At 39.0% G+C, this 21,935-nt stretch overlaps 1 protein-coding gene across 10 annotated transcripts in view; it reads left to right on the forward strand.

Annotated features, from left to right (window-relative positions):
• The window catches only part of Primpol (primase and DNA directed polymerase), a 42,747-nt gene that overhangs the window by 15,555 nt on the left and 5,257 nt on the right, over positions 1-21,935 (forward strand). For 9 of the 10 annotated variants that reach the window (XM_029556382.1, XM_029556386.1, XM_017803315.2 and 6 more), the window contains 6 exons: positions 4,336-4,483; positions 9,741-10,034; positions 10,783-10,945; positions 13,134-13,222; positions 16,243-16,332; positions 16,410-16,518. In XM_029556382.1, the coding sequence (XP_029412242.1) occupies positions 4,336-4,483; positions 9,741-10,034; positions 10,783-10,945; positions 13,134-13,222; positions 16,243-16,332; positions 16,410-16,518 (893 nt within the window). The remainder of the gene's footprint in view (positions 1-4,335; positions 4,484-9,740; positions 10,035-10,782; positions 10,946-13,133; positions 13,223-16,242; positions 16,333-16,409; positions 16,519-21,935) is intronic. The other variant, XM_029556390.1, reaches the window with a different exon arrangement.

Genomic DNA, 21,935 nt, shown 5'->3' on the forward strand with positions numbered 1-21,935 from the left:
GATAAGTCACTGGTGAAGACTTTCTCCCATTCTGTGGGTTTTCTCTTCACTTCCTGGTTGCCTCCTTTGATATACAGAAGCTTTTTAGTTTAATGAGGTCCCACATGTTAATTCTTGCCCTTGTTTCCTGGGATATTGGTGTCCGGTTTACAAAGTCCAATGTTTTCTTGTAACAGTTTCAGAGTTTCAGGCTTTACATTGAGGTCTTTGATTCATTTAGAATTGACTTTTGTGCAAGGTGAAAGATGGGGGTTTAATTTCATTCTTCTACAGGTGGAGATCCAGTTTTGCCAGCACCATTTGCTGAACATGCTGTCTTTCCTCCAGTGAATGTTCTTGGCCCCTTTGTCAAATATCAGGTGGCTGAAATTGCATGTACTCATATTTGGGTCTTCAGGTTTGTTCCATTGACCTATGGGTCTATTTTTGTGCCAGTACTATGTTGTTTTTATGACTATAGCTCTGTAATACAGCTTAAAATCGGGTATAGTACTCCCTCTGGCATTGCTCTTAGTGCTCAGGGTTGCTTTGGCTAGCCAATGTCTTTTGTGCTTCCATATGAATCTTAGGATGGTTTTTTTCCAATTCTGTGAAAAATGTTATGGGGTTTTTGATTTGGATTATACAACATTTTTATTCAATATGTTTACTATGTGATACTTGCATACAAGTTTATAATCCAGTAAGTATATTTTGAGTCTGAGAGAAGAAACATAAGTTTATCTATTTGTTGTTTGTTTTTGAATTACACTTTCATTTATTTATTTTGGTGTGTTGTGTGCACATGCATGTGCCACAATGGAATGTGGACATCAGAGGACAGGTTTCAGGCACTGGTTGTCTCCTTCCACTGTATGGGTCCTGGGGCTCCAACTCAGGTCATCAGGCTTGGCAGCAAGTACCTTTACCCACTGAGCCATCTTGCTAACCCTTTTTGGTTTCTTTGGTTTTTGTTTTGTTTTTTTGAGATAGGGTCTCTCCTTATGGCCCCGCTGGCCTGGAACTTGCTATGTAGACCGGTCTGGCCTCAGTCTCACAGAGATCTTCCTGTCTCTGCTTCCCTAGAACCGGGATTAAAGGTGTGTGTCAAGCCCAGCCCTGCTTGTTTTTTTTGTTTGTTTGTTTTTGGTCTTTTTGAGCCCCTTTCTCTCTGTAGCCCCAGCAGGCCTGGGACTCACTATATTGACCAAGCTGGCCTTGAGCTCACAGAGATCTGCCTGCCTCTGCTGAGACTAAAGGCATGTGCCACCTGGTCCAGCTTGTTTGTTGTTTTTAGACTCAAGGTCTCATATAAGCCCAAGTAGTCTTCCAATTTACAATGTAGCTAAGGATGACCTTGAACTCCTGATCCTCTTGCTTCTACCTTCCAAGTAAGTGCTTGGATTACAGGTGTGTACTATCACACCCATAAAATTAGACTAGTTCTTATCTCTAAATTAACATATAGTTAATAAATAAGTGATTAGTAACAACTGGACATATTATTACACTTTGGTTTAATGTCTTAACTGATACATTTTAATAAAGCCAGTCCTACAATTTAGGATAAATTCCAGTGCTAATGCATTTTAATTTTTTTTTTTTTTTTTTGGTCTTTTTGAGATATGGTCTCCCTGTAGCCCCAGCTGGTCTGGAACTCACTATGTAGACCAGGCTGGCCTCGACCTCACAGAGAACCGCTTGCTTCTGTCTCCCAAATGCTGGGACTAAAGGTGTGTTCCACCATACCCAGCTGTGCTAATGTATTTTGTCAGTAATATAGTAATCATGTATTTTTAAGCTCTAGATTTTATTCTTTAGTTGTATAAATAACAATAAATTCTATCTAAAATTTAATTTGGGAAAGGTAATTTGAGAAACATTGGTTACTAGAAACTTAAGAGCCACTAAATTTATTTTCTGTAGTGTCAAAGCACAGACTTCTGTTCATCTACCAAAACTTTTCAGCCCTACTGAGTGTCAGGCCCTGTACCTGGGTTTCAGGAATAGTTTCAGACATAGTTTCTGACTTGATAGAATTAAAAAAAATATTTTATTACTATCTTTATCTTTATTGTATGAGTATATTGCCTACATGAATGTGAGTGCACCTGTGTCCTGCAATGCCCACAGAGGTCATAAAAAAGGTATAGATTCCCTGGAACTGGAGTTACTGATGGTTTTTAGGCCACCATGTACATGATACGAATTGAACTTGGGTCCTCTTCAAGAGCAGCAGGTGCTCTTAACCACTGAGCCATCTGTCCATCCCCTTCATAGAAATTTTAATCTAATGAAGAATAAGAAATTAGGATAGACTTAGCTGCCATAGAAAAGATCCAAGATTAAGTGGCTTAAAGAAGATGAAAGCTTACTTCTTGCTCATGTAATAAGGAGCATGGCTGTACTGTATTAAAGACTAAGCTTGTTGCTTTGTTCTTCCTAAAATGTTGCCTTATTCAAATTGTCCAAGATGGTTCACACCACTGTGTCTGCATTCCAGTAGAAAAGGGGCAGGCCAGGGCATGCCCCTTGTCTTTAAGATTATAGCTTAGAAATAACATGCTCTGCTTCTTTTCATACCCCATTGGCCACACTTATGCAGTGGTCACACTTGCTGTAAAGGAGCGTCTTTATTCTAGATGCCTCTCACTTAGCTAAAAATCGGGGTTTTGTTTCTGTAGAATAAGGAGAGAACAGATATTGGGAGACCTCCTCTGTAATACAGAGGAAGCAGATATGAAAATAATAATATAATCAGTGTAAAATTATAGCTGTGTAAGTACTGAAAAGAGGATATATAGGGAGAATTTGATGTGGAGTGACAGATCGAGGGAATCTGAGAAAATGAAAATTTACTAAAAGTAGACTCAAATCATGTACTACAATTTATTGCATACTTATTAGGTATTTAGGTGGGTGACAAACTTTTACAAACATTTTTGCAAGTTTCAAGGTAATCCCACATGGCAGTTTTTAGGAGGTTCGGTTTGCCAGCAAGAAGACTGACCGTCTGGGAGAAGTAGCTTGTCCTGGGCTGCACAGGCAGTCCTTTTAAGCAGTGATATGTGTTAGAATTGTGCTAATTCCTTAATCTCATTTTCTCCTTACTTCTTATAACAACTCCAAATGTTAGGTGATATTCATCAGTCCTATCTCACAGTTGAGAAATGTCAGGATTTTGACCAGAGCCACAGGGCTGGCAGGAGGGCCAAGCCAGAATTCAAACTTAGATCTTTCTGAATCCACATCTTGGACACTGTACCACATGCTTGCTGCCAGCGATCAATATCAAGTCATCACCCCAAGGCTATATTCCTAGAGATGGATATAGCTTAAAAAGGAACTTTTTATTGTGATTTTAGAGGAAATTAATATATAAGTTGACTTCTAGGAGTTTTCTTTAGCTCTGAAAGCCTATGAATTTTTGAATATAAACACATAGTATTTTTTAAATGATGAATTTATGAGTAAATCACTAAGATTGTTCTATTGTAAATATTGTGAAAGTAATTCTATGTTTAAACTTTTTAAAAAGCCGGGCATGGTGGCGCACACCTGTAGTCCCAGCACTTGGGAGGTAGAGGCAGGCGGATCTCCGTGAGTTCGAGGCCAGCCTGGTCTACATAGTGAGTTCCAGGACAGCTGGGGCTACACGGAGACCCTGCTTTAAAAAGAAAAAAAAAGAAAAAAAAAAACTTTAAAAAACTTTTATTTTTAAGCCGGGCATGGCGGCACACAGCTTTAATCCCAGCACTTGGGAGGTAGAGGCAGGTGGATCTTTGTGAGTTCGAGGCCAGCCTGGTACTTCAGGACAGCTGGGGCTACAGGGAGACACTATCTCAAAAGGACAAAAAAAATTATTTTTATTATTTTATGTGTATGAGTGTTATGCCTGCATATATGTAGTGCACCTGTGTCGTTCAGTGCTTGAGGAGGACAGAAGAGGGTGTTAGATCCCCTGGAACTGGAGTTATGGATGACTGTTAGCCTCCATGTGGGTTCTCTTATTTGAACCCAGGCCTTCTGTAAGAACAGCCAGTGCTCATACCCACTGAGCCATCTCTCCAGCCCCACTTTTTTTTTTTTTTTTTTTTTTTTTAAAAAAAAAAAAGAGACAGGGTCTCCCTGTAGCCCCAGCTGGACTGCAACTCACTATGTAGACCAGGCTGGCCTTGAATTCACTGAGATGCCCCTGCCTTTGCCTCCTAAGTGCTGAGATTAAAGGTATGTGCCACCACTCTCAGCTCCAGCCCCAGTTTTTAAACTTAAAAACTTATTTGTAAACAGGATTTTTTAATTTTACTCATAGAAAAAATTAAAACCAAAACCATAAATTCTTTACTTGTGTTTTAGTATGTTTGTAAAGCACTTCAAGAGTTGTACAGTGTTCATTGTTCATCTGAAGATGTTTTCAACTTGGATTCTAGCACTGAAGAAAAATTTAGCTGCCATCTAATATTTCAGCTCCATGATGTGGCATTTAAAGATAACATTCATGTTGGTAAGTACACTGGCTACCTTTAAAAAAAAATCACAGTTACATTAAAAGCTCATATTTGCTACTTCTCTTGAAATTTTCTGAATATTTGTCAGTTTCTATGGTTGCTAAGTTCTACTAAAAGGACCAAGTATGAGTTTTTGTGTTTTCAGGACTGGGAATTGGGCCATGACCTATCTTTCTAGTCCAGGCAGTTTAACGTACTTGGGATATCTGTGGCATTATTGCCTCTTAACATAAATGTTGGGATGGCCATGTGTACCTGGTACTGGGTTTTGTTCCAACAAGATTCATTTCAGTTTTCTAGTAAGTTGTACAAGGCCTTATCTACAATACCTTGTACCTGGGTTCCTGGCCTTTACTTTTTGCCTTGAATTAGCCTTGGTTTGGGGGTTGGGCCCCAGGTAATATTAAGCAGGGCTTATTGTCCCAGGGGAAGAACTTTGGAATTGGAATGAAGCCTAAGTATATAAGTCTGAAAGTGTAACCAGAATATTTGTCCTAGGATTACAAAGACCCTCAAATAAAATGAAGTCAATTTAGAGAAGACACAATAGGCCAAATGAGGGCACCAAAAAAATAAGGAAGGCTGAATAGAAGCCAGAGTCCTCAGTGTTTATCAAAGCAGGGGTACGCCAGAGAGTCCTAGGCTTAAAGAGTGGCAGTTTACTGACATTCAGGTAACAGGCAACCCCTTTCAGAGCTACAGGTGTCTTGAAGCTTCACAACCACCTAGAGTAAAAGGCATGGACACAGTCATTAAAGGACTGGCATAGATGTTGTGACTATAAGTGCTGGATTAGAGAAATACTGGATCATACTGAGCTAGAGTACTGTGAACACAGGGTCCTTATCTCCCCACTGGGCATTTATTGTCTCATCCTCTCATCCCTTATGTTAGTGATTACAGGCTCTGTGCTTGATGCTTTACTCACTTTATCACCTTTCATGATCATTCTCTCTCATGACTTCAATTACCATCAGTATTGACAACCCATAAGAATCCTTATCTTTAGCCCAGATTGTTCTAGAGCCATACTCCTGCAACAACTGCCTCCCAACATTCCCTCCCACACTTCAGCTCAGCATGTCCTTCCCCATGCTCCTTATCCCTCCCTGAAAACTTGCTCCTTCTCCTGTAATGTCCATTGCTGAGTGTATGACTACCATCCAGTAGACATGTTGGTGTCTTCGATCTCTATGCATCTCTCTACCTGCTGGTTTAGTTAGAGTGGACTGGTTGTAGCACTGGTGTGCCTCAAACTCTTTGGGGGTTCTCTGTCTTCAGGAAAAGGGTAGATGCTTTAGCTCATGCGGTGAGGCCCACTGTGCTCCCACAACAGGCCTTTTCTCTAGTGCTTGGGTCTTTGCACTTTTCTTGCTGCTGTCTGAACTCCAGTTCAGCTGATCTATCAACACTCTGTATACTTAATGTCATCTGTCGCCCCTCCAACCCTAAGATTTAAAAGGCTAGTGTTCTGGGTGTACAGTGTCCAGTACTATTGTGCAGAAGCATTTACTACTCCCTGAGGTGGTTTCCTGTTTTCTTATCTTCTCTAGTCTCTGTAGTGTTTCTGTGTTTATGTTTCCCTGTGTTTGGGGGTATGATGCATATGTGTGTGCATGTAGGTGTGGGTGCATTCATTCATATGGACACATGTCCAGGCCAGAGGTTGACATTGTGATTCTTCCATCATCACTTTTCCACGTACAAAGTCTCTTGCTGAACCTGAAGATTGCTGTTTCAGCTAGGTTGGCTGGCCAGCAAGCTGCCAGGACCTGCCTGTCTCTGACAACCCTCCCCCCAGGGCTGGGGTTATAGATGTGGTTTCTGGGGATCCAAACTCCAGCCCTCATGCTTATGTAGCAAGCACTTTATCCTCTGAGTCATCTCCCAGTGCTAGTTAATGTTTCCGTATGGCAGGGACTGTTTCTTACTCTCTATTTTCAGTGATTAACATATATTAATATTTAAAATATTAACAACAGCAATAGTAACTATAAGTAGGCATTTAATACTCATTGAGTGAATGCATGAATTTTAAGCAGAATGTGAAAACATTTTTTTTGATTCCTCACGGTCTGTTCTATGACTTCTGACCATAAGGCTACAAATTGAGAATCTTGCTAGGGACGAAGAGAACAGATATTTGTTGGGTAGCAAGCAGTCTCTGCTATAGGTATCTTCTGAAAGCAGATGATAGTCCATCTGAGCTATGGCTAAAATTCCATCACATAGACAAGAGTAAGAAAGTAGAAACAGGAGTTCATGGCTACTTTGGAAGCAGTGGCTAGTCCAGCATAACCAAATGAGAGACAGTCAGAACTGATGAATGGGCTAGCATCCAAGCCTGTCTCATTCTGATGCCAGAAATCAGGTGCAGGGAATACAAACTAGTCTACATTTCCCCTTGATTTCCCCTTTCTCAGTTTTTCTCTTGATGACACTTCAAGTTCCTATTACTAGCCTAGTAGAAAGAGGAAGGAGATCAAATGTAAGAGATTAGAGAACTTGATGGTACAATACTCTTCTGCCACAGTACCTAAGTTTCTATGAAGTTCTTTTGACTTATTCCCACATGATAAGAGTCTCTGGTGAACGAACTGGGAAAGGGGATATGGAGGAGGGAGGGCTTAAGAGTAGAAAAGGGAAGGAGACAGCAAGGTAGTTGGCTGGGAGCCAGTGTGCTAAGATGTAAGCTGGCTGACTGCCATTATACTCTGACCAAGTCAGCTTCTTGCCAAAGGTCAAAGGCCTCCCTGCCTCTGCCCTGCCCTTGCTACCATTTCTGTTGTCCTGGTCTCACTTCTGTTATTATCTGAGGTCAGGTAGATGCAATTTGAAGTTTCTAGGAAAGCTGACTTTAGAAACTAGTGCTTACATTGTTTCAGAATCCTTTGATATGCTGTGACTTATCTCACTCAGTATTTACTGCTCTCCTTCATTCCAGAAATAATCATATCTATATGTTATTGCAAGGATCAAATGCTTTTGCTTTCATTTTAATGTTTAATGCCTACTATTTATTTATTTATCAATCATGTATGTGTTTGTCTGCATGAATTTATGTTTTATGAGTTCAGGTACCCACAGAGGCCACAAAAAGGTGCTGAATCTCCTGAAGATGGAGTTAAAGGTGGTTGTGAGCTGTCTGGTAACTGTCTGTGTGGTGCTGGGAACTAAACTCAAGTCCTCTGCAGAAAGCACTCTTAATCGTTGGGCCATCTCTCCAGCCCCTATTTATTCATTTTGAGACAAGGTCTTTCTATATAGCCCTGGCTGTCCTCAAGCTCAGTCTCCTGAGAACTGAGATTACATGCATGTGCCACCAAACCCAGCTCCAGTTTCTTTTAAAGCACTAAACTTGGGGGCTGGAGAGATGGCTAAGTTGTTAAGAGCTCTGGCTGCTCTTTCAAAGAACCTAGGTTCAGTTTCCAGCACCTACATGGCAGTTAACAACTATCTGTAACTCTAGTTCTAGGGGATCCAAAGCTCTTTTCTGGCCTCTGCATGTATTTGGTACACTTATAAACATGCAGGCAAAGCACTCAAACACATAAAATAAATAAATAAAATAAAAAACCCCACTAAATATGTATCAATCCTGCTGTCACAAATTCTGTAATCCTAGAATTTGGGAGACTTAGGAGCAAATTCAAGACCATCCTGGGCTGCATAGCAACACCCTGCCTTTAAAAAGCAAAACAAAAAATAAGTAATATTTCTTTCTTTGAATAAGAGAATCATATTTAGAGAAAGGAGTTTGAGTTTAGAGGATGTGTGCTGGTTCATTTCTGTCAACTTGACACAAACTGGAGACACCTTGGGAGCAGGGAACCTCAACTGAGGAATTTCCTCCATCAGGTTGCCCAGTGGGTATGTCCAGGGAGCACTTTCTTGATCACTAATGGATGTAGGAGGGTTCAGCCCACAGTAGGCAGTCCCATGCCTAGGCAGGTGGGCCTGGTCTATATAAGAAAATTAACTGAGCAAGACAGAGGAAGAGAGCCTGTAAGGAGCTTTAATTTTTTTTTTAAATGTGCATGAGTGTTTTGCCTACATGCACATAAGTGCATCCATGCATACAATGCCCACAGAGGGCAGAAGAGGGTGTCTAATCCTCTGGACCTGGAGTTACAGACAGTTGCCATGTGGGTGCTGGGAATCAAACCAGTTTTCTGGAAGAGCCACCAGCACTCTTAACCGATGAACCATCTTTTCAGCCCCCTGTAAGCAGCTTTGCTCAGTGGTCTCTACTTCAGTTCCTGCCTCTAGGTCCCTGTCTTGATCTCCTGTACTGACTTTCCTCAGTGATGGATTGTCACTTGAAGTAAAATGAAGTAAACCTCCCTCCTCAAATAAACTTTCCTCCCCAAGTTGCTTTATGTCGTGGTGTTTATCACAGCAACAGAAAAAGTAATCAGAACAGCATCCTTATGTTATGATTTAAAGACTCAAACTTTTCTGATATATAAAGTGATAAAGAAACCTACAGTTACAGTTCTAGAGATTAAATTTTTCTTGCATTATTTCATTTATGTACTATTATTATACATGAGACTTGCAGCTGAATTATTATTTCATTGTGTGGTATAAATAGTACATGTGAGTTTAAAGACGTTCCAGATTGTCTTAGCAATTTTTTTATGGTACGGGTAGAATCATCTATGCAGACTCTTAGGGCAGATGTTGAAATGTAAGATGTATTAATTGCTTTAATTCTGGATTTTAGCTCTGAGGCCATAGATCATCTCATGACCAGTTTGAGGTTATGATTGGTAACAACCTTGAGACTGTCAAAGTGAGGGTTCCTTGGGCATGTTGTGGCAAGAGAAAGAGAACTTTGTAAGCTTGTGAGAATTTTGCCCAGTATGCTGACTACAGGAGGCCAGGGCAGAGTCCTGGTGTTCTGTCCGTCTCCACAGCAGTGTCCGAATACAGACCCCTCATCCTTGAGTCACGGACCGTAGCGATCATTGTACTCCTTTTGTAGTAGTGAGAGTGGACTTTATCTGGGCTCAAGCCCCTACTAGCAATATGTGATGTGTTTACAACCGTCCCTTGCCAGTGGGAATTGAAAGAATAGAAGATGACAAAAAAGGCAGCAGGAGAAACATATTACAATTTATAGCAACAACTCCATTTTAAAACTAGAAAAAAGTCCTAAGGTATAAAATTGTGTGTATGTTTATGCCTAGACATTAAGTTATAGTTTATGAAAAAGAATTTGATTGTAATCCGTATACATTTTCTCCTTAGGTAATTTTGTGAGAAAAATCTTCCAGCCTGCTCTTCACTTCATTGCCAAGGAAGATGATGATAGGATTCCAGAGATAATGGACCATGGAGTTTCCCATGTATCATTTTCTAATGTATCATTAAAACAAGAAATTTCTTTTAATAAAATGTCCATAGATAAAGCTATAGAAGAGAGATGGACATTGAACTCAGAGACCCCAGAGAAGCTACGGTCACCTGAGCAAAGTGGCCCTGATCTTTCATTTTTAGTTGTGAAGAATAACATGGGAGAAAAGCATCTTTTTGTGGATCTAGGTCAGTAGCACTGGCAGCTGTCCACTGTCCTGTGTACTTTGTGAAAGGCAAGTCAGTGCCAGCTTGGGCTATACTTAGGTTCTATGACCTGCTTGCAATGGATTTTTGTTTATTGAGTGCAGGAGTCAGGACTCATCTTTTATTCTGTGGAAAATAAAAAGTTGTCTCGGCTCCGTTTGTTGAAATGACAGTCCTTTTTGGACTGGTCAGCAGTACCACCTTTGCCATAAATTGAGTGTCTGTGTATGTTTTGGACTCTATTCTATTCCACCGTTCATTGTATTGATCAGTTCTTGGTCCAGTACTGGTACATGATAGGCCTATTTACTTAGTTTTCTCTAATTTCCCCCCATGTTTTATGGATAGGAATCTAATACATCCTACATTAGATTTATTGTAGATACTTTATTTTTTTTCTTGATGCCTCCATTTTCTCTGGGATTTTGTGCCCCAAACCCTTACTACCTTGGCAGCTCTCAGTAGTTTCAAACTTTATTTCTGGCCCTTTATCTATTTTCTGTTTGTTTTCAATTGGACAGTTGTGCCAAAATAATTTAGCTTGCTATTTCTGGATGTGGCATTCTTCCATGTTAACTTAAGTTTATCTCAATTTAAATGCTTTTTGTTTACAGCTACATATGGAAAATAATTGTCTCTTCTAGCCATTCTGTAGAAAAACACTATTTTCTGACTATAAAACTAATCACTAAAACATGCATTCTTTTTTAAAATTACTTTTTTGATGCAGGAGTTTATACAAGAAACAGAAACTTTCGGCTGTATAAATCATCAAAAATAGGAAAGTGTGTGGCTCTGGAGGTCGCTGAAGATAACAAGTTTTTTCCTAAACAGTCAAAAGATATTTCTCAAGAAAACCAGTATTTTCTCTCTTCCTTGGTTAGCAACATCAGGTATGTAGTTCCAGAATTAGTATGTCATATATTTATGAATATTAAAGTGGGAATGGCATTGCATATTGCTAAAGTCTGAATTGTATAAATTGATTCTACCTTAAAGTTTGTTCATAAAAATCTTTGCTCATAACTGAAAAATAGCAGCAAGAGATATTTCTAACCATTTAGTTTCCTCTTTCTTTTTATAGTTATATTTAATGTATTTCCCAGTTACTCTAAAATGATTATTACTTCATAAAGAAGAAAATACCACTTGTATTCCGTTTGAAAATATAATTACTTTTGTCTAGTTTTCTTCCACACATACACATAACACGTATAGCTAGCATAGCTCCTTTATTCATAAGTCATTTCTTGCTTGGGATGAAGCTCAGTGGTAGAGCATGTGCCTAGCATACTCAAGGCTTTGGATTCAATCCCTAGCACTAATCCACACAAAATGTGTTTGTTTTTCCCTTGAGGTCATTGCTGATACGGTTATGTTACCTGCTTCTTCTATTCAACATCATATCACAAGCATTTGCCAAGTTAATATAGTTTGTCAACAGCTAACTAGCAGGGTCTCCCTGCAGTCCCAACTGACTTGGAGCTCACTATGTAGATCAGGCTGGCCTCGATCTCAAAGATATCCACCTGCCTCTGTCTCTTGATGCTGGGATTAGCACTACTACACCCAGCTTTAAAAAAACAAAACAAAAAAACTTTTAATGGCTCTATGCATTTGTATTATAATGACATGCTTGATTATCAGGTCTATTGTTGCACATTTAAGTTTCTATGTTTTATTCATTCTACTTTTTCTAGACTGGCAATTTTGTCAGCTCAGAATGTGCTTCATGTCCCGTGTGGTGGCACGCACATGTCTGTAATCCCAGCATTTGGATGATGGAATCAGGAAGATAAGGAGTTTAAGATGAAGGCCAGCCTGGTCTATTGGTTCTAGCCCAGCTGGGGCTAGACAGGATACCCTGTCTCAAACAAACAAACAAACAAACAACAAAAAAATAAATATAAAATATGTTTCTCTAGGGAAAGTTGTGTGTAGTGAGGAAGATAGATTGGTTAGTTCTTTTTTTTCATGTATCTCAATTTTAAGTTTCTTTAATAACAGCAAGATCAAAGAAAACTTTTTTTTTTTGTCTTTTTGAGATGGTCTCCCTGTAGCCCCAGCTGTCCTGAAACTCACTGTGTAGACCAGGCTGGCCTTTAACTCACAGAGATCTGCCTGCCTCTGCCTCCCGAGTGCTGGGATCAAAGGTGTGTGCCACCATACCTGGCTAGTGGTTTTTTTTTTTTTTTTTTTTAAAGTGGAAATAATGACCTTCCACGGTTGCTAAGTTTAAGCTATATACATAGCATGTTTATAGCAGCCACGTGTCTGTTCCGACATGGTGGTGGTATGCAGTGTCTGTACTTTGGGAAGTGCCATAGTAGTATAAAAGTTCTGACCCTTCTGGTTTTAGTGCACTCATAGGAGTGGTTCTTACCTAAGCAAGATTACCTTACCCATGTTTGTGCATCCAAGTTAATGTGTGGGGTCACACCTCTAGAATAAAAGGCTCTGCTATTCATGGATATTAATGTCCCTAGTTATTCAGTTAATTTTGGTCATTTTCCCTCATGCCTTGATTCTTCTTTTCTTCATTTCTTCCTATTATTCATACTTCTAAAATCATAACAAACATTTCAGACTCTGTGTTTGGAGAGTAAAACTATACCTTTTTAAAAAATTTTATGTGTATGCGTATATTGCCTGCATGTAGTAAGTGCACCTGTGTAGTGTAATGCCCGCGGAGGTCAGAAGAGGCTGTCGGATCCCCTGAGACTGGAGTTACGGACAGTTGTTAGCTTCCATGTGGGTGCTGGGATTTGAACCCAGGTCTTCTTCAAGAACAACCAGTGTTCTTAACTGCTGAGCCATCTCTCCAGCCCCAAAACTATACTTTCTACCATGCCAGCCACCCTATAATCCTTGGATTTACTCTGAGGGAAGTATTTTAAACAATCACCAAACAATTATTAAAGAAAATAATTTTTGTAATTAGCAAATCATACTCTTTTTTTTTGTTATGGTAAGACTGGTACTTTTGTGGTTTAAAAGTCAACTACCTGGAACTCCATTTCCTCTCTCTAGCCATGCTACTTTAACATAACATAATTTATTTCTTTTACATACTCTCTTCAGATTCTCAGATACTTTACGAATTCTTACATGTGACACATCTCAGAATAAAAGAAAGCGAGCTGAGTGTTTTAACAACACTGGTATTTCAGGTAACTTTAAGAAAACAATTTCCTATTAAAATTAAGAATCTAAAAACTATTTTGTCTTAAAAATCTTAAAGTTTAAATATCTGTATTTGCTGGTCATTTAAAAATGAATACTCCTACGTTTCTACCAAGATTGGACACACTAAAAATATTAGAAGGTGCTTACTAATTAAAATATCAACTGATTTTCATTTAATATATTTAAAGAATGTATAAGTAGTGTATATGTGTATTTATATAAAATAAACACATCAAAATAAGAACTACATGATTTCTTTCAACCTTTTGTCCATAATCAAAAGACTGGCGGGCTGATGAGATGGCTTGAGATGACTTGCTGCCAAGCCTGAGTTCCATCTCTGAGACCCACATGGTTGGAGGGCATTGACCCCCACAAGTTGTCCTCTGACCTCCATACTTAAGTTGTGGCAAACACACATACACACACACAACACACACACACACACACACATACACACACACACACACACACACACACACACACACACAAATTAAATAAATATAATTTAATTTAAAAGCCCAGTAACTACTGCAGTAGTTTTTTGTTTAACCCTGCTGAGCTTTTCCTATGTTTCCAATATACAATGAGCCTATTCATGGCTACAGTGTTTTCTGTATGGCTCTATCATATTTTACTCATTCCTGTACTTAAGAGCATACAGGGTTTTTACCTAAAGTTTCTTTTCTTTTTTTTTTTTTTTTGGACTTTTTGAGACAGGGTCTCCCTGTACCTCCAGCTGGTCTGGCACTTATCATGCAGACCAAGCTGGCCTTTAACTCACAGAGATCCACCTGCCTCTGCCTCCTAAGTATTGGGATTAAAAGTGTGTGCCACCATGCCTGGCTGATCCTAAAGTTTCTTATATAAACATTTTATAACCACTAAGTTTGGATTTGTAAAACCTATATAATGTGTAGGACACCTATTTATGTTAGTAAGAGAAAAAGTAGACTCTAAAGTTACAAGTATGGAGCTGGGGATGTAGCTTAGTGGTAGAGCACTTACCTATCACTTGCCCTGGATTCAACAGATCCTTAACCCTGCCACCAGCAACAAGAGTAACATCAACAACTACACATACACGCACGCATGCACACTCCAATTATATTATTATAAGCCCATTAAAATATGAATAACATTTTCTTACATGTTTATTTTCTTCTGATTGTTTAAGGTGTATTTTAGACATTTGGGGGAAATTTTCTTATTTCTACACTGAAATATTTTCCAAAATTTTTCCAGTTACATATTTAAATTTTATAAGTGAAATATAAACTGTTTTTAAGAAAACCAGATTTTCCTGTCATTAAAACTTAAGTAAATTTGAGGATGGCGCGATAGCTCAGTGGTTAAGAGCACTGGCTGCTCTTACAGAGGACCTGGGTTTGATTCCCAGCACTCATATGGTGGCTAATAACTGTAATTCCAGTTCCAGGGTACCCTCTTCTGGCCTCTGCAGACATTGCATGACACGGTGCACTTACATACATACAGGCATAACATTCATACACATAAAATAAGAATAATTTTAGAATATTTTAAAAACAGGTGAATTTGTAAATGGATCATTCTAAACTATAATAGTAACTTATTAGGTACAAGATAAAATTGTATTGTCAGTGCCTTCCAGTTAGAGACCTAAGGGAACACAGATTGAGTTTTGAAGACAACAGAACAGGGCTTAAAATCTTTGGGCCTAGATTAGGTGATTTGAGTTTGAGGGAATACACAAGGAGGCATGGACATATGTTAACTTGACAGATAACTGTGTGATTGTTTATCTTCTTTTTCTTTTTTTTTTTCTTTCTTTTTTTTTTTGGTCTTTTTGAGACAGGGTCTCCCTGTAGCTTCAGCTGGGCTGGAACTCTATAGACCAGGCTGGCCTTGAACTCACAAAGGTCTGCCTGCTTCTGTCTCCCTAGTGCTGGGATTAAAGGCATGTGCCACCACACCCAGTTTGTGATTGGTTATCTTAAGAAATCTTACCTAGAAGGAAGACAGACTGGAGGGAGAGCCACACTATAATTGGCAAAACAGTAGCAACTGCTGTGTCAGCCAGGATAGAAAGTATTATTTGGTCATATTTGTGGTTTGGAAAATGTTTGTGATTTCTCTCATGTGCTCAGACATGATAACACAGAAGCCCTTTTTTGTCTTGAATCTTCATAATCTCAGAGGGGCCTTATCTGATGTTGGAGTTCTCTGGGGTCATTTATATTCAACAGAAGAATGCCAAGGCCAGCTCAAGGCAATGCCCAGACTTAGCTGGTAGAAATGTGCAGTGCTTAGGTGAGAGGCTGCCTTCTCCTTGTCAGAGTGAAGAAATCAGCTAAAACTATCTCAGAGACTTTCTATAAAGCTAGTCAACTGTCACCAGAGTTCTCTCAGGGCCTCTTGCACTATCAGGCAAACCATACAACATATCTTTATGTGCATTTATTATTGTTGCGCGGTGGGGGGGAGTGACCTACAAAAAAACAAGCACCCGGTGCCTAGCTCCATTCTGCTCAGCTCCAACAGCGCCTCCCTGGCTCAGAGACCACCATATCAGAGACCACCATATCCTGTGCCATGCCCATAGTCACCGCTAGCATTCACTCATGCCTCAGGGGCCAGCAGTCTCACCCCAGGTCCATTCTGACAGGCCATTCTGTCCTTGAGCACGCCCAGCTGCTCCTGCTACCCAGAGCTAGGCTCACAGCTTCCATTCCAAGATGGCTCCCAGCAGCCCCTCAGTAGTCCACCCCCCACCCACAGCAGGCCCTGCCCCTTGGAGGAATCAGCCACCTGGGGGACATCAACATTTGACCTAAGTGAAGTTCGAATTTTAACTACCTCATTGTAGCATAGCAAGAACTCAGAACAGATAAGGCCAATTGCAAAGAAACACAAAAAAGCTGAGACACTTTAAAACACATAATTGTAGTAACCAATTTGATTAAAGTTTAATGTTTTCAACAATTAACTGTTCTCATTTCTAAATAATTCTTTCCTCTTCCAGCAGAAACCATTGAAGGTTTCCAGTGTTCACCCTATCCTGAAGTTGATCAATTTGTTCTTTCTTTGGTGACTAAAAATGACATTAAAGGAGGTAAAGCTAAGCTTGCTCCTTATTTACTATTTTATGACAGTGTGATGGCACTTTTAGAAACATTCTTTGCATTTCAGGAATTCGGCGTTGGAATTACTTTTTCCCTGAAGAGTTACTGGTTTATGATATTAGTAAATATCGTTGGTGTAAAAACATTGGAAGAGCCCACAAGAGTAATAATATTATGTGAGTAATTGTACATCTTTAATTGATTTTAAGTGTGTATGCTTTTTAAGTTGAGAACCCAAAATAATTTTAATAAGATATAAATGTATATCTTGTACCTGGTTAATATTTTAAATATTTAACTTGAATTTCTTAGTTATTATATTACTGCCAGCATGTAGCAGCTTTGTTTGTACCTTGATAATAATCCCTTTCTTATAGTATCAACTTACAAAGACCTAGGTAGAATTGAATGGGGCAGGAAAGAGGATGGCAATGGGTAGGTAGCCACTTGTGCTGATGGAAGGGTTCACCTCTCCTTTCCTCTTTGCCTTTGATCCTTGACACCTTATAGAAGTAAAATTAGGCAAGCAAGAAGCTCCTCAGTTAGCATTAAGTACAAAGGTAAGATGATGTTAACTTCTTAAAAGACAAAGCATGATACTGAAGGAAATCATCAATTGAATGCTAGCTCTGTGTGCAAGACCATGTTTTAGAAACTTTCCTTAAAATTTCCCTTGCAAACTGGTGCATGCCTTTAATCTGAACACTTGAGAGTAAGAGGCAGACAGATCTCTATAAATTCAAGGTCAGCCATACATAAAGAGACCTGTCTCAAAAATTAATTAGTTAAGAATAAATTTAAAAATAGTAATTCCTGGGCTGGAGAGATGGCTCAGCGGTTAAGAACACTGGTTGTTCTTGTAGAAGACCCAGGTTCGAATCCCAGCACCCACATGGCAGCCAACAACTGTCTGTAACTCCAGTCCCAGGGGATCCGACAGCCTCTTCTGACCTCCATGGGCATTGCACAACACAGGTGCACTTACCTATATGCAGGTAATACATGCATACAAGAAGAGAGATAAGTATAAAGTATTACCAGAAATAGAATTTTAAATTATATGAGGATTTGATTATAATAGGGGTAAAATGGAAACCCAAAAGTACCAGTCATAATGTTGCTGTGCTTATGTGTACATGTACATATCTATATGTGCTGGATATGATCAAAGAATCGTGAAGATTTTTCCAAAAAACATGGTGTGCAGCCTGCTGCAGTGCTATACTTGAATATACTGGACTAATTTGGTTTTTAAAAGAACACCAAAACTGTATGCTTAATACACAAAGCCAAAGAAACAAACATGAATAAACTACTCACTCATAGTCTGTAACAAGTGATGACTATGATTATCATTTTGGTATCCATCTTTTTAGTAATTTATTTACCAAAAGTCATTGTCATATAACAATCATATTGAGTCTTAAAGTCCACAATCCAGTCTCTTCCTCCTCCTCCTTTCTTCTTCCTCCTCCTCCTCTCTGTTTGTTTGTTTGTTTGTTTGTTTGTTTGAAGACAGGGTCTCCCTGTAGCCCCAGCTGGCCTGGATCTCACTATGAAGACCAGGCTGGCCTCAATCTCACAGCCTCTGCCTCCCAAGTGCTGGGATTAAAGGCGTGTGCCACCATAGAGGCCCATTTTCCTCTTTAAAGTATGAAATAAGCATACAAAAGTGCATGTGAGGTCTTTGTGTATGTTAGAGTAACACTAAGATGGTCAGCAGCCCTATCAGCCACCTACCTTAAGAAACACAACTGGACCAAACTCCAGAAGCACCTGGTGGGCTGAACGCCATGTTCCTCCTCTTTGCATCTCAAAGATCATAGGGTATTCTGGATTTGTGCTAATTTTCTCTTTATTTTCTTGATTTTTTTTCCCCATATATGTTTGTATCCCTAAAACGTATTTTTATTCTCATCTTTGAATTTCGTCCTTTCACTTTCTCTTTAGTCAGCATTGTGTTTGTTAGGTTCCTCCACCTTGCAAGATGTAATTATTGTGTGTTGTTTTTATCATTTTTATAATATTCCATAATATAAATGTACCATAGCTGATCTGTCATTCCTCAATGGACACTTAAATTTCTGTTATGAATTTTCTTATACATATTACCTAATACATGTGTACAAGAGTTTCTCAAAGTATATATCTTAAAGTGGAATTGTTGTGTCATAAAATATGTGCATATTTAGTTCAACTGAATAATAGTTTTCCTAAATGGCTGTGCTAATTTATGCTCCTACAGGCAGTAGTTTTGAGTTTTTCTGCTGTTTTGTATTTCCACTAATATTTTAGAATTGTGAAGTTTAAGATATTTGTTTTGAAAAAACAAAACAAAAATGCCATTCACAATTAATTATTAATGAACTTTGTGATTAGATTATCAAATCTCACACAAATCAGAAATCTTATTTCATGTCAAGCTTTACTAATAGCATTAGGATATGTGGAATGTAAGGCCAGAGGCGAAGTAGAGTGAGGCTTGGGACACCTGCATGGCTCTCCGTGTCCATTCTGCACTGCTGCTCTCTGACTCCAGGTGACACCTGAGGCACAGGTGAGCAGTCAGTGTACCAAGCAGGAACATCAAGGATTTAATACTCATAATAGTTACATAGCATAGAACCATGCCTCACAGATCTCTAGATGCTAGATTTACCATATGCAGTCCTAAAATCAGAAGAGTCTTATAAAGAATGTTCTATAATTGAGAAGTATACTAGCATTTCATCTACAAGGGTTTTTTTTTTTTAAGTTTCTGGTGTACCGTTTTAGTAAATTTTTTCATATTTGCTCTCTTAGAAATACCTAAGAGAGGGCTGAAGATATGGCTTAGCAGTAGAGTGCTTGCCTTACATGCAAAAGGCCCTGGGTTCAATCATCCTTAGCTTGGGGGTGGGGGTATTAATCTTTTAGTTACTTTGAAAGAATGAGATAAGCAATTAATGTCCTAATGATTTAGTTGTTTGAGAAGTATCTATAAATGTCCAAAAAACCTTTGATTTCATCCTTCTGTCTTGGGTGCATAAGCTCTTAAACCTTGTAGTCAGGTGGGTACCACTGCACTTTCTCTTCTGTTGCGTACTAATACTGATGATACTTTTAACCACTTTAAGTACTAACAAAAATTTCAGCTCTGCAAAGATAGGATATTATTGAAAGAAGTGAAAAGACAACGTAACTTTTAAGATGAGAACTGAAAGCAAGTAGGTTTCGGGGTACTTGAGAAATGTCAAATATCACTGGAATTCAGAAAGATTTAAATGTCTTAGTGCCCTGGAACACTTTAAATATAGTTTGGAAACTGCTTAACAGTCCACTGATCAGGAAGTCTCTTACTGGGATGTCTACAAGATTAGTCAAATCACCTGTCTTCTCTCTTGACTACAAGTCCCTTATCACCACCCTCCAGGATCTTCCTGTAGCCTCAGCTGGCCTGGAACTTGCTATGTAGACCAGGCTGGCCTCAATCTCACCTGCCTGAGAGATTTGCCTGCCTCTGCCTCACAAGTTTTGGGATTAAAGATATAAGCTACCATGATCTGGCCCTGATGTAGGGAGATTTTAAACTGCAAAAAATATTTAGAGTTTTTATTGGTTGTATGATTTAGATTTTCTGTTATTTTTAAACTTTGCTTAGCTTGACATATTTTCACTTAGTACTTCGTCTATCATACCAAAATTGTCAAAGATCCTGGCAAACATTTCTAATATTATTTTTAATATATGTTGCATTTAACATCTAATAATGTTTGTATCTGCCTTGTTTTTTGATCAATCTTGCAGTGATTTCATTGTCTTTTGATTTTGGCCGTGATCATTCTTTGTAGCTTTGTTCTTTGTTACTTCTTGCACTTCGCTGTTCATTTTTCCCAGCTGTCATTAGCCATTCTTCCATTCTTCTTTTGTAACATAAATTTTAAAACTTATAAATTTCTTGGGGCTGGAGAGGTAGTTCAGTGGTTAAGAGCACTGGCTACTCTTGCAGAGGGCCTGGGTTCGGTTCCCTGCCCCCACACGGTGTGAACAACTGTTCTAACTTCAGTTCCAGGGGATCCAGTGCCCTTATCTGACCTCCATAAGCATTGCATGATAGGGGTACACTTACATATATGCAGGCAATACACTCATACACATAAAATAAATATTTTTTATTACAAATTCAAGCTGGGCATGGTGGCGCACACCTTTAATCACAGCACTCAGGAGGCAGAGGCAGGTGGATCCCTGTGTGATTAAGGCCAACCTGGTCTAGTTTCAGACCAGCTGGAGCTATAGGGAGACCCTGTCTTAGAAAGACAATAAATAAATAAATAAATAAATAAATAAATTTCCCTCTAAAGATTATTTTAGCTGCTTTTCATATAAGGCAGTATTTTCAGTTCTACCCAGCCTAACCACTTTTAATTTCCATTATTTTTATTTAAGCCATTGCCTATGTAGAAATGTTTCTATTTTTTCCAAATTATGGGTTTTTGTTAGCTAGCTTCTTATTTGTAAATTTTGCCTTGTGGTCAGAGAATGTGATCTGTATTAACTAATACTTTTAAGGTTTTTAAAATTTTATATGTATGACTGTTTGCCTGCATGTATGTGCACCATGTGCATGTCTGGTGCTCACAGAGGCCAGAAGAGGGTGTCAGCTCTCCTGGAACTAGAGTTATGTTTGTGAACTACCATGTGGGTGCAAGGAACCAAACCTGAGTCCTTTGCAAGACAGGCAAGCCCTCTTAACTGCTGAGCCATCTCTCCAGCTCAAACTAATATTTTATTTTTTTATGCATTATGTACGTCTAAGTGCCCTTAGAAGTCAGAGAGCACTGGATCCCCTGGAACTTGAGTTACAGGCAGTTGTGAGGCACTTGATGTGGGTGCTCTGCAAGACTAGTAAGTGCTCTTAACCACTGGGCTGTCTCTGCAGGACCAAACTAATAGTTTTTTTTAATTAAAAAATTTTTTATTTATTTTTAATGCATTTGAGTATATTGCTTGCATGTGTCTAAGTGCACCCATGTCATGGAATGCCTGTGGAGGTCAGAAGGTGGTGTTGGATCCCTGCAACTGGAGTTACAGATGGTTATTAGCTGCTATGTGGGTGCTGGGAATTGAATCTGGGCCTTCTGCAAGAGCAGTCAGTGCTCTTAACCACTGAGCCATCTCTCCAGCCCCCCAAACCAATATTTTTAAATCTAATGAGACTCACATTGTAACTAGCATGTTGTCAACCTTATTAATGGTTTATACATGATAATAAAGAGCAGCTTCATATATGCCTATTAGATCAAGTTTAATTGTATTTGTATCATTCATATTTTCTGCATCTTTACTGAATTTTTTTTGTGGTTACTTGATCTATAAATTGCTAAGAAAATACTTTATTTTAGGTGTATGGGTTTTCCCTGCATGTTTGGAAGTGCTCTTGTGCATGCAATGCCCATGGAGACCAGAAGATGGCATCGGACCTCCCTGGAACTGGAGTTGTAGATGGCTGTTAGCTACCATGTGGGTGCTAGGAACTGAACCTGGGTCCTCTGCAAGAGCAGCCAGTGATCTTAAACTCTGAACCATCATCTCTCTAGCCCTGAGAATACTT

The sequence above is a fragment of the Nannospalax galili genome, unplaced genomic scaffold (assembly GCF_000622305.1).
Source record: "Nannospalax galili isolate Female #2095 unplaced genomic scaffold, S.galili_v1.0 scaffold46, whole genome shotgun sequence".
Lineage (NCBI taxonomy): Eukaryota > Metazoa > Chordata > Mammalia > Rodentia > Spalacidae > Nannospalax > Nannospalax galili.